The sequence below is a fragment of the Phyllostomus hastatus genome, unplaced genomic scaffold (assembly GCF_019186645.2).
Source record: "Phyllostomus hastatus isolate PE091 unplaced genomic scaffold, TTU_PhHast_1.1 phas_contig_209, whole genome shotgun sequence".
Taxonomy (NCBI): Eukaryota; Metazoa; Chordata; class Mammalia; order Chiroptera; family Phyllostomidae; genus Phyllostomus; species Phyllostomus hastatus.
The window spans coordinates 21,337,408-21,350,044 of NW_025333735.1; the positions used below are offsets into that span (position 1 = coordinate 21,337,408).

General features: G+C 42.5%; 1 protein-coding gene across 1 annotated transcript in view; it reads right to left on the reverse strand.

The window, feature by feature from the left end:
* The window catches only part of PGM1 (phosphoglucomutase 1), a 57,001-nt gene that overhangs the window by 14,965 nt on the left and 29,399 nt on the right, over nt 1–12,637 (reverse strand). The window contains exons 3-7 of the mRNA XM_045835479.1: nt 12,172–12,318; nt 10,585–10,710; nt 7,584–7,774; nt 5,960–6,114; nt 3,552–3,667 (exon numbers count right to left, since the gene is read on the reverse strand). Of these exons, the coding sequence (XP_045691435.1) occupies nt 3,552–3,667; nt 5,960–6,114; nt 7,584–7,774; nt 10,585–10,710; nt 12,172–12,318 (735 nt within the window). The remainder of the gene's footprint in view (nt 1–3,551; nt 3,668–5,959; nt 6,115–7,583; nt 7,775–10,584; nt 10,711–12,171; nt 12,319–12,637) is intronic.

Consider the following 12,637-nt stretch of genomic DNA (forward strand, 5'->3'; position numbering starts at 1 on the left):
TAGTGGTTTGTTGTATTTGGTGAGCTATTTATTCTAAAGTCTAACTCCTTTGCACCTCTTGGCAAGTAAACTTCCCTTTTTCTTTTATAAAAGCTCATCTTTTCTCACACAGACCTTGGGTCCCCAACTTGGGACTTTAAAGTGTGAGTAATGGTGAATGACGGTGAGTCCCCATAAAAGTTGCAAACTGCTGCAAGAGGTGAGGTGGGGACTCTCCACTGAGGTGGGTGTTTAAGCAGAAGAGCACTGACTGGCCACTTACGATTCCAGCAACACATAAGAAATTAATTGGGAGACTTTTAGAGTCCTCTCCTTTCTGACACCAGGATTCTGTTTGTCTCAGTAGAGGGTGCCAAGCGAACAGTGTGTTCTCTGGTTCATTCAGCAAGTGTTTGCTGAGCACCATTATGTGTTGGGCTTTACAGGAAGCTCTGGGAATGTGGTGGAGAATAAAACACATGTGGCTCCTGTCCTCATGGAGCCAACATTAATCAAGTAATCATAAATAACTGTAAAATTACAGCTGCAATACATGTGACAAAGGAGAGTCTATGATGCCATGAGAGCCAAAAATCAGGTTAGGGGGGCTTTGCTGAGAAATTGTCTCTGTTCTCACCTGAAAAAAAATGCAAAAATAACTGATCCATACTCAATTAAGCTACAGAATGCAAACATTTCAGAGCATGCAGAATCACCAATGTCAACCCTGAGAAACTCTGTAAGGGAACTGGTAGATGCCCTGGCTGGTGTGGCTCAGTGGACTGAGCACTGGCCTGCTAACCAAAGGTCACCAGTCCAATTCCTGGTCAGGGAACATGCCTGGGTTGCAGTCCCCAGTTGGGGAAGTGTGAGAGATGACACATCAATGTTTTTCTCCTTCTCTTTCTCCCTCCCTTCTTTCATCTCTGAAAATCCTCCCTTCCCCCATCTCTGAAAATAAATAAATAAAATCTTTCTTTAAAAAAAAAACATATTTTTAAAGACAATTGCCATCAAGGGACCTAGCAGGTAGAAATTAACTCTTCTATTAAGTTAGGAGATCAGAAGCTAAATTAAGTAAGTTCAGCTGCACTAATTCACGGCAGTGGAGACCCATGGCTATCCAGTCTGGTTTCTAAGCTGTTATCTCAGAAATTGTACAGTACAATCTTCTTTTTTTCCAAAGAGAGAGAGTCTGTGGATTCTTCTCATGATGAAATCTCTCTGTGTGTAAAAAAAAAAAGATATCTAAAGGAAGATAGAATGATGGTTGACACTCAGTATTTGCTGAGTGGGGTAATAAATAAATAAACAAGAAAAAACTTTAACAAGGAATAATTTAAAGTCTAATACTTGGGTTTAAAATCAATTCCACAATGTAACATGGGGGACTTTTCTTGACCAATGCTCCTGAGTAAAAACCTAAAGGAGTTTAATGATCTACAACATGATATGGGCCAAGGAGTATTATAAAATGTCCTAAAAGCTAACATAAATGAAAGTTATATCAAGCAAAGTAGAGAGCCCAGTTCTCTGGAAGCAATCATCCCACTCTATTCTTTACCTGTCCAGTCAGCCCTGGAGGACCTGCGTTCAGTTCTGGACATGATTTTCTAAGAGGAGCTGTGGTGAACTTGGAAGCATCTAGCCACTGGTGCTGGGTATAGAAATAATGTGAAGTGAGGTGGCCTGCAGCAGAGAGGACCTGAGGGCTGCCTTCCAGCGTTTGAAGGCCTGTCACATGAGAGGGGAGCGGCATGTGCTGTCCTGCCTTCAGGCATGTTCCCAGCCAGTCAATGCAGGGACGCCTAGTGGGCTCCAGGCTCTGACCTACCTTGACAAGTGATTCCCACATGCATCTGTGGAGCAAAATGTTACTAGATATACAATAAAAAATAGATAAGCAGTTACCTATGTTTAGATAAAACTTATGAACAGGATTTCTTACACTAGAATGTCTTGGAAACTTCAGATGTGAACATCATTGTGAAGCGCCAAGACAGAGAGGTGTTTGCAAGTTTCCCAGTCTTCACTGAACTCAGAACACTCTCCTGAAACTAGCATCCTTCCAAACACCCTGAGAAGCCTTGTTCTAGACTATCCTCTTTCATTAGCCTCAGCATTTGAAATAGGTACATGGGATTAGAAAACAAAGATTTAGACATGGTGCCTGCCTTCGAAGACAGCTTCATGCATGAAGAAGAATAACTGGTACCAAGCTTGCACTGGGTAACACTAGGGGAGACTGCATGGGAGAATACCACATTACAGGTTCATTGGCTAACCATCCAGCATCCTGTGGAGTGATGTAGCACTGTCCATATTTTATGAGGTAGGAAAGGACTAAGCAGTGCCCTTGTATTCTCTGAGTAAACACCTAGAACCTTGGGAAATCACCTAGTCTTCTTTGTGGATACCGTTCAATGTCATGATTCATTCATCTTTCTTAATACCCTCCAATTCTATCAAGCCAATTCATTATTAAGAGGTATGGCCACTGATTGGAGGATGTTAATTTACTCTGAACTTTGTAAATAGATGTCTCAAAACCTCCACCCTACCCTAGGACTTGTAGGAAAAGAAATAAAATCTACATTCTATTCTGTTTAACTTCACACAAACTATAACTCAATGGCAAGGCTCACAGAATGCTAGATTTTGATCTTTTTTGTGCTAAAGAATGGAGGTAGGTACTTCAGTACTCTACTGAAGGACAAAGAAGATTGGTCCTTTTATTTCAAAATATTGGTTACAGAGAATAGGTGGAGAAGAAATATACCCACTGAAGTACCTGGCAACCTAGCTGGAGACTACCACCTGGAAAAGGGCCACACGCCTAAGTGGAAAGAGAGAGAGATTGATGTAGGTAGGATGGGGTAGTAGGGGAGGCAATAAGAGGTGGGAATTCAGGTCAATATTGGAGAGGCACACAGGAGGGAGAGCACAGAAAGTGGGGTCCGGGGGTGTTGGGACATCCCCCAAGCATGCCACGTCGCACTCCTTCATGGGACCACAATTTACACAAACATCCTCATGGTCAAGAACGTAGTTTTAAGTTCTCGATCACTTAGTTCCACCCTAATGGTCTCCCTTCATTTAACCTCAATAAATCACAACTCTTTGCTACAGAAAACCTGGGCCTATTAAAGAGAATGATTTAATGCCGTGCTGAAACCTTCCCTTAAATAAAAATGAAAAACTGACTTGCTCCACCATATTTCTTCCCAGAAATGAAAACATTTATAAAGGTTTCCTTGACCACTGAGTGAAGAAAAATATGTTTATCACTGTTTAATCCCCACAGACTCAATAACCAGGCTGCCAAGGAGACCCCCAAACTTCCTGTCTCGGTAGATGTGATCCTCCTGAAAGTAAAATTAGCCCTCCTTGGCTGAATGTGCTCACTGCTTTTCAAATGTGTATACTTCATCAGGGTTGTTATAAATAAATTGTATCTTGATTTAGGACACAGCAGCTACCGCTGCTATTTCAGTGCGGCCCTGGTAGTCTAAGCTTTCACTGCAGGTAGTGTTTACAGGAAAAGTGGGAGCGCAGGGCTGCTGCGCACTTACCGGTGCCGAAGCTCTCCTCCCCACAAAGGGACAGTTTGCCTGCATCCATCAAATTCCCAAAAAACTTCCAACCAGTGGGGGTCTCATACAAAGCGATCTTTGTAGCATTAGCCACCCTTCAAAGGCATGAAATCAAAGTTACATCACAGCAGGACTGTTAGCACGGCCATGTGAGGGACGGAAAATAGCCACCATTATTGTAATCAAGGGGCCCATTTAGCATTACTCAGAGGTATACACAATCCTAAGTTTGGTGGGAAATCATAAGAGAAAACTTGTGCACAATGGGCTATTCTATGTGGACTCAGAGGAGGGGGCAGAAGAGGAAGAAGAAAGAATTAATTCAGCTCACTCACTTTAATATCTTAGAAGAAGCAACAGTGGCAAAATGTACAAGGCTGTTTGGGGGCTATTTAAACACAAGTGTTTTGGATACGGTCAGCGTCTGTAAGCTTTCCATACAGAACAAAAGAATGATGTTTTGATGTACTTACAAACACAAAACAATAATATATGGGGTCTAGGTCATCAGTATTTTACAGAGGAAACAGGGTGCAGAATGTTAGGTGACCAGCCCAAGGTCACGGAGCCAGGATGACCAGCTGCCCCATCACTGTTCCCCTCCTCTCACCAGAAGGCCCGGCCAGGCCCGTTCCCAGCGGGCTGCGCCATTTGCACCAGCTCATCCACACAGATGAGCGGTCCCCGGCCCCTCGAACACATCGTCTGCTTCTCCCTACATATCTCTAGATTATTTAAGGACCTAAGTGACTTTTCTTTCAGATGTTTTCCCCTTTCCAGAATGCCTGCCTCACTGCTAGCAGAACACTGTCATGTTTCGATTCTAACATTTGAGGAAAAATAAATCTATGATTTTGAAAACTGTGAAAGTACAATAAACTTTTATCTGGGTAATGAGGGATTTCCATTGTGATTCTATATGTGGATTATCAGTTTTTTCAAAAAGCAGAATTACACTGATCTAGGATGACACAGAAGGCATTTCAGGACCTGACAGGTCTAACATAGAATAGTGAGGCCACAAACCAGCTCATGACTTCAGGTAAAGGATGCAGAGGAAGAAGCCCCGGGTTCTGATTCTAGCTCTGATTTAGTACAGGATCCTAGACAAGACAGCTAACTTTTCTTTTGGTTCCCTCTTCTTGACAATCAGGATTGCTGTGAAGACCAACTGCGATGCTGAATGTGAAAAAGCACTGTGTAAACTATGAACCACTCTATAAACACTGGACATTGTTTTTTTGTTAGCTGAAGTCAGCTTTATTCTGTAACACACACACACACACACACATGCGTGCGCCATGGCCCAGTGTTAGGAGCAAAGATTTCAGGTTCAAATCCTGACTCAGCCATTTACTAGCTGGGTGATTCTGGGCAACTTACTTAACTTCTTTGTCCCTTTTGTTTTCCCATCTGTAAAGTGGGGTTTATATAGCATTTACCTCATGGGGCTGGTCTGAAAATTAGTGACTTAAAACACATCAAGTACTCAGTGTCTAGTTACTATTATCAGAGCCTAGATATGTACGTTCAGCTTTCCTATCTGGTCTTCACTTGTTCTTTATCCACTCATTCAGCAACCATTTAATGGCCACCTAAGTGTTCTCCCTGGTTACATATATTTGTCACCGATATTTTTCAGTTGTTTTAGATGTGAACTTATGAGCCACCTTAAAGCCTTTGTAAATGAGGTTATACATAGTAAATAAATAAGCAAATGTCTCTATATCAACATTTTATTGTCACTGGGTCCTTTATCATAAAGACTGAACACACTTTTCTCTAATATTTGAGCTTTCAGTTTCGTTCGATTTTGTATAAACGAGCATTTCCTGTGCCTGTCTGTGCACGAGCACCTGAGCAGGGATGGGTGAGCAATGTTTCTTTGCAAGTTCTCTTGAAATACTGACCTTAGTTCAAACTGCTCTCTCACCCCAACCCTGCACACTGCTAAAGGAAAGTGTTTCTCTGGAATGATGTCCTGGCTACTGTGGAAGTGCCATCCATTCATGTATTCATGAGCCTTCAATCATCCGGTTTTTAAACTGTGTGTGTGTCCCCTATTGTCTGTGAGCTAGGCACAGTATGGTCAGGCAGAGTTTAGGACAGTAAATGAGTCATTCTTCTCTCTGTAGAAGTTTATAGTCTAGCAGGGCAAACAGTGGAGTACAAAGGCTATCAGAGCACAGTGTGGTGGGATGGAAGATGTGCAGGGTGCTAAGGGATCCCAGAGAGGGGACATCTAATTCAGGAGAAAACTTCACCCATTCCTTCCTAAAATAAACACACTGAGCACCTACTATGCACCAGGTGTCCTGGCTGAAAGGGGAGGAAGAGTGTTCCAAGTACCAAAGCCTGCTGAGTGCCCAGGGGGTGGAGAGACCTACCTGTCCAGGGCTCCACTGGTGGGCATGCTGCGGGCAAAGCCTCGGACCCCGGTTTGCTGGAAATATGGAATGCTGAAGATGTTGGCAGCAATGACAGCCACGGAGTCTGACGGGTTCACAAAAAACCCGTGCTTGCCCAGAATCATGTTTCGATCCTTTAAGAAAAGGAGAGTTCAAAGGGAGATCTTTTAGTCAAACTGTGGAAGAAACCAAACTATCTTCCATGGGGGTTGGGAGGATAACATTTTAAATTATAAAACTTAAAATGGATACCTTTATTCATAGTGCGTTCTAAATACTGGATTTTGTTTCTAATGGATCTGTACACTATGGGCCAAAGAGCTAGCACTGTTTTCAATTAAAGTGCAAGTACAAACTCTTTTCAACCGACTACTCTCTTCTCCCTCCAGAGGCCAACCGACTTTAACCTCCCAGACCTTTTCCAAACTCTGGAACCAATCACCTCCCTCCCGGAGGACAGGAGAGACAGAAACAAAAATGGAAATGCTGGCTGTCCATTTATACATTTTGGTAGGTCTATCGGGCATCCTTCAAGGAACAAAGCAAATTTCTCCAAGACGCAGGACCCCAAAAAACATGCTGCCACCTTCCCTGCTTCCTTGGTGCCTGGTACATGGCAAGTGCTCGAGTATGGAGGAGGGAAACTCCCATCAGGTACTGCCTCAGAAAGATGCACTGCAAACAGTGTTTGCTATGGACCCCTTTAACTTCCCTGAAGTATGATATGGGAAAATTTATTTTTTAGGAAACAGCGAAATCCAGCTGATATTAAAGAACAACAGCACCCTAGCTGGTATGGCTCAGTGGACTGAATGCCAGCCTTTGAACCAAAGGTCGCCGGTTGGATTCCCAGCCAGGGCAGATGCCTGGCTTGTGGGCCAGGTCCTCGGTAGGGGATGTGCAAGGGGCAGGCACACATTGGTGTTTCTCTTCCTCTTTCTCCCACCCTTCCCCTGTCTAAAAATAAATAATAAATAAAATCTTTTTAAAAAAGAACAATGGCAACAACAAAAATATACTTTCAATGTAGTAAACACATAGAGTACCCACTGTCTCTGAGACACCGAGGATACAAACCTAAAACACATTTCCTTCTTTTCTGGCACATGTTCACCAATGTAAATAAAACAGCTGGTATTAAATATATTAATTATAGAGAAGGAATTAAAGGTTAGTTCTCTCATGATAGTTCCATCATTCAGCTAATGTGAATGAATGAAGGGGTATATTATATTTTCAGAATCCTTTCCAGAGATTGAGTGAGAAGCTAGCTAGTACTTGAGAGCAGAAATCTACTTGAGGATGGGTGTCCAGAACCCAACCAGCTCAGGAATCACTAGTCATTCAATCATAAGCAGGCTCTAATTACCCTGCCACTCTTAGCAAGCATGCGTGTCTGAAATTTAAAATATGGGTTAATTTCAATGACTCTTATTTCTGAGAGAATCTTCTAATAATTTATCCCTGACCCCAGGAGCCATGAGAGGCCCTTGACTCTCACTCACTAGACCCACAGGGTCTGGCAGACATAGCCTGCTTCTTCCCCCTCTGTAGGATCAGGGCTGGCATGCATCTGAGTTCACTTAAATGCACTTGTCCCTACCCCATCTCCATCAAAGGCAGCCCCAAAATCATGCTCTCCTGTCTTCATAGTCTCCACCAGGTCAGCTGCGTAGGTGAGGTTGGGGTCAGGATGGTGACCTCCGAAGTCCTCCAGAGGAATGCAGTTGACTGCCGAGTTTGCAGGTGCGCCGAGTTCTTCACAGAGGATCTTCTTTACATACGGTCCCACAACTATGGAAGGCATGAAATGAAGGATCAGAAGATAAAACTTACTAAAGTCTGTGAGGGCTGGGGGATAAGCTGGATGCATTCTAGGGGAAGTGGCATGAACAACAAAGAGAACATGCAAACTAGATTCAGGGGCCAAAAGAGAGAGAAGCCTCACTGGAGTAGACTGTTCTATGAAAAAAAGTAGTAAGAGATTAGGCTGGAAAGGGTGAGGGTGGTTGACGGAGGAAAGGGTGGGAGAAAGCGAAGGGAGCTGACCATTACGAAGACCCTACTACACACCTGCGCCAGATGCTTCTCAACCGTTTTCTCACTTAGTTCTTCAAAAAGGCTCACACAGTGGTACAGTTTAGTGTTTAAGACCTTGGACTCTGGAATCAGAGTGCCTGGGTTCAAATCCCAGCTCTGCCAATCACTGACTGTACAATTCTGGGAAAGTTATTTAATCTCTCTGTGCCTTTGTCTACCCTATCTGCAAAATGAGGATAATAATAGTAGCTACCTAACAAGGCTAAATGAGTTAATAAATGTGAAGTACTGAAAACAGTACCAGCACATGTTATGAATCTTTGCATTATGATTATCACCTTCAATTTATAGATAAGAAAACTGAAGTTCAGAGAGGAAGCTATTCGCCTAAACTTACACAACTAGTAGGGAGTAGGAGCTGCGATTCAGAGCCCTAACCTTTCTACTCTATCAAGTTGACAAATTTATTAAAATAATGCAAACAAACAGAAGACAGTAACAACAACAATAAGCAGGAAAAAAGTAGTCCTATACTTTATGGTGACATCTAGTGGAACTACGAAGAACATTCGTCTCTAAAACACTGAGAATGTGTTTTAAGAATGTGTACCATCAAGAAAGGTACTGACACCAATATATGCCCCAGAGATGGGAAGAGAAGAGAATATGTGTCTCACATTAGGGGCCACATGTTAAGGAGGCTATTGAGACAACACAGAACAAAGACAGAAACAAGAGAAACAGAACACAGAAAACAACACAGAACACAGAACACAACACAGAAACAAGATCTGGGCAGCCAGGGCTGTAAGGGATGTATTGAATAGAAATCGAGGCATTAGCAAGACAACTGAAAGAAGTCAACTTCGTGACCAGCTTCTCCCCGCAAACACTCCATCAAAAGTCCCATTCCCAAGTCAACCCAGGCTTCTTCTGATTCCTCTAAGGTAGCATCTATTTTCCTGTTTTGAGACTTAATGCACATGCTACTACATTAGCCATTGCCTCAGCTGAGAATGACCATCACTTGACTTTTCACTACCCTCTGTCTTTCTTTCATTAAAGCTAACTTGAAATGGGAGTAAAGGATAGGAAAATGTACTTGAATAATGATTAAAATAAAAAATAAACAAATAAAGGCTAAATTGGTTGCCATTGCTTCCAAGAAACCTTTCTTAGCACCCCCTTGTCAAACTATGCCGTCTTCCACACCCCAGAGAGAATACTTGAGCGTCTCTCTAACCCTCATTTTGTTGGCCTGGCAGTGTGAGTTTTTGACCCACCTCATGTCCCCAAGCACTGCAAGCTCTCTGAAGGATGTCACCTGCCAAGCCCCTACCTACCCACCACGCATACATGTAGCAGGCACTCAATACAAGCCTGTTGCATGGTTTGAAAAGACAGGATAGCTTTTGTCTGAAGGAAAAAGTAGGCCCATCCTGTGGGGTTCCAGGGCCAAGGCGAGGAGTTGCGGGGATGGAAGATCTCTGCCCCCAGGAGGAGGTTTTCTAACCGCGGTGACACAGTGTCAACAGGAGGCTCTGAACAGTATCATCAAAAGGGTTCAAACACAAGTAGAAATCTTTCCCAACCAGGCAAGCAGCTAGATTCCAACCCCAGGGAAAATCCTGCCACTCAAAGATTCCAAAATTCTAAATGATTACAAAACAAATAAACAATCCAGGCATTCAGAAATTCCCATATCCATACATGCAAGGAAAGCTCATGGTTCTGGCTCATAATGACAGCTGCCGTCTCTGCTGACCTGGCCACACAACCCACAGAGGAAGAAGAGAGACAGACACATATCCTGTTGTTCCTGGATTTAATCCTGGTCTCGCTCTTGTCCCCTTCTAAGAAAAGGAACGTGCGGGGGCAGGCAAGTGGGGCTGTGGGGCTCTGGAGCACGTTTACAGCATCTACTAAATGACGAAAGGTCCCACTGGAAAGAGCGGGGGCATTTAGGAAGAAGGTAAGGTATCTGCTGAGGGGTAGGAAGAGTCCACAAAAACAGCTGCATGTGATGCAAAGCCTGATGCTTAATGTGGAAACACTGCCCTTCACACTACCTTACCATGAGGAATGTCTCAACTATTTTTGTTGCATACAATTAGATTTTTATCTGCATGGATATTGCTGAAGTGGTTGCAAAATAACTATTTAAAAAAACAGAGATGGAAAAGGACAAGAACCATATGATTTCACTCATATGTGAGATATAAAACAAAAAGCAACAAATTAACTCACAGACATAGATAATAGCATGGTGGTTACCACAGGGGAAGAAGGGCAGGGATCAAACACACAGTGATGGAAGGAGACTAGACTGTGTGTGGGTAGTGAGCACACAGTGCAATATGCATACGATGTATTATAAAGCTGTATACCTGAAACATATATTGTTATTAACTAAAGTTATGCCAACAAATTTAAATTAACAATGGTGGCAGGGGAAAGAGGACCAGAGAGAGTCTTGAGAAAAGGCTGTTAAAGCATCACAACGCGCATAGCAGACAGCAGCTTCCTGTCTGAGAGAAGGGAGTAGGAGAGAAGTGGCTCCATACCTCCATGCATGGCATCTATGCGGATCTTTAGTCGGTTTGGACCAGAAAGCAGTTCTTTCAGTGCATTGAAATCAAAGATGTTTCTCAGCATCGTAGCATAAGCTTCCACCGAATCCACAATTTCCACTGTGGGAACAGGCAATATTGAAAGATGGAGGAACTAAGCACATTTAGAAATATTATCCTCTGAAATGGTTATACTGCTGTAAACATGCCATAGCTATTTTAAAAAGCCAATTATTGAGCAGCCCCAAGATGCCAGCACTGTTATATGATCTCTTATTCAATACTAACACTTTTCCTGGGAGGTAAATGATTATTAGTCCTATTTTGCTGACAAGGAAATTGAAGGTCCGTAAGGTTAAGCCACTTGCCCGCACAGCTGGGATGGGGCACACAGGGGACTTCTGACCGAGGTTTGCCTGATGGCAAATTCTACTTTGCTGCTGCATTGACTCCCTATCCATCTCCATGAGAAGTGTATTTTGGTGCCATAAATAACAGAAAATATGACACCTACTTTCCTTTCCTTTTTCCAGGCCCATTGCCATCAAGACTTAATGGTAAAAAGCAGGAAACAAATAATTTAACAAATCACTTTCACATGTACTACTAAAGGAATAAATAAATATAAGAACTAAGAATTGCTGTTCTTTTTGTTGCATTTTCAGGGCTTTGAACATTTCCAAAACATTACGAATTTAAGAAATTCTCTACTGGTGTTTTCTAAACCGTTAAGTATGTCTTCAAGATGTGGCAAAGCACCATCTTCTCCTTGTTAGGATGCACTGTCAGCTCTCAATGGGTAGGTTCAAACAAAACATGCATTCCATAAATTATAATCCAGGGAAAGAATACACGTTATAGCAAAGGCAAAATGCAAGTCACATTGCCAACCATCTCATCCTCATTTGACTAATATGAATAATTTCATAAAGTTATTCCATCAATAATTGTAATGCCTTGGTATTTAACAACAAAATGTTTACCAATACTGCCTACACAGGCAGTTTCAATTTATCCCCCAAAATGGCCTAATTTGATTTTACTGAATATTAGGGCAAAAAAGAAAATCAAAACCCAGGCTTTGAAACCATTCACACCTGACTTTAAATCCTGGTTTCCCATTCACTTTCTGTGTGACCTTGAACCTGTTACTTAAGCTTTCTCAGCCTTTGCTTCCTCATCTGGAAAAAGTGAATACCAAAAGTGTTGCCCTCACAGGGCTACTGAAACAATAAAATGTGACAATAAGTGATAACAGCTTGGCACATAATAAAAGCTCAATAAAACTTAGCTATGGATGTAATCTTCAGGTCTTTGAGCTAAATTCATCTTACAGGTATGGAAGCTTAGGCCTGGAGATTTGGAAATGACTTACACAGGGTCATACTGCTGATCACTGGCAGGGCCCAGAGAGTCCAGGTCTCTAGACTCCCACACCCAATTCCAGACCTGTTAAAGCATGTGCAGCTCAGTGACCACAATCTTTCTGAAGCTGAAGACGCATGCTATTAAAACTTGGAAAGATAAATCGCTCAAGTTGAAACTAGGAGTGGGCAGGAGGGAGCGGGTGGGTAAACATGCCTGTGAAGGGTTTAAACTTGTTTTCCAGGTCAAATTGTTGCTTTCCCAGAACTCCAAGGTCTACTTTGAGGTCAGGGCAAATTGCATATTCTTCGATTGTCTTGCTGATTTGGAAAATCTTATCAGTTACTGCTTCGGGAGCAGGACCTGGAAGTCAAACAGCAAACAGTGGGTCGTTTTTGTGCAGCTGACGAGTAAATACAAAAAACACAAAACTCATCAATTCCTCTTCATTAGCACATCTGCCATCCATTCATCATTCGAGCAGCAAAGTATCAGGGTTTTCTAAAAGAAAATACCATGTTGATGACCATTCATGCATGGTTCCTCATATTCAGACACAGCAGAATGAGAAGCATTTCATTTCCACCAAAAGGAAAGAGAATACCCCTTGATAAGTACCAGAACCAGAACCCACCCAAGCCTCCCAAGGCATTGATTATTGGGTTATCCTACTGAACATACA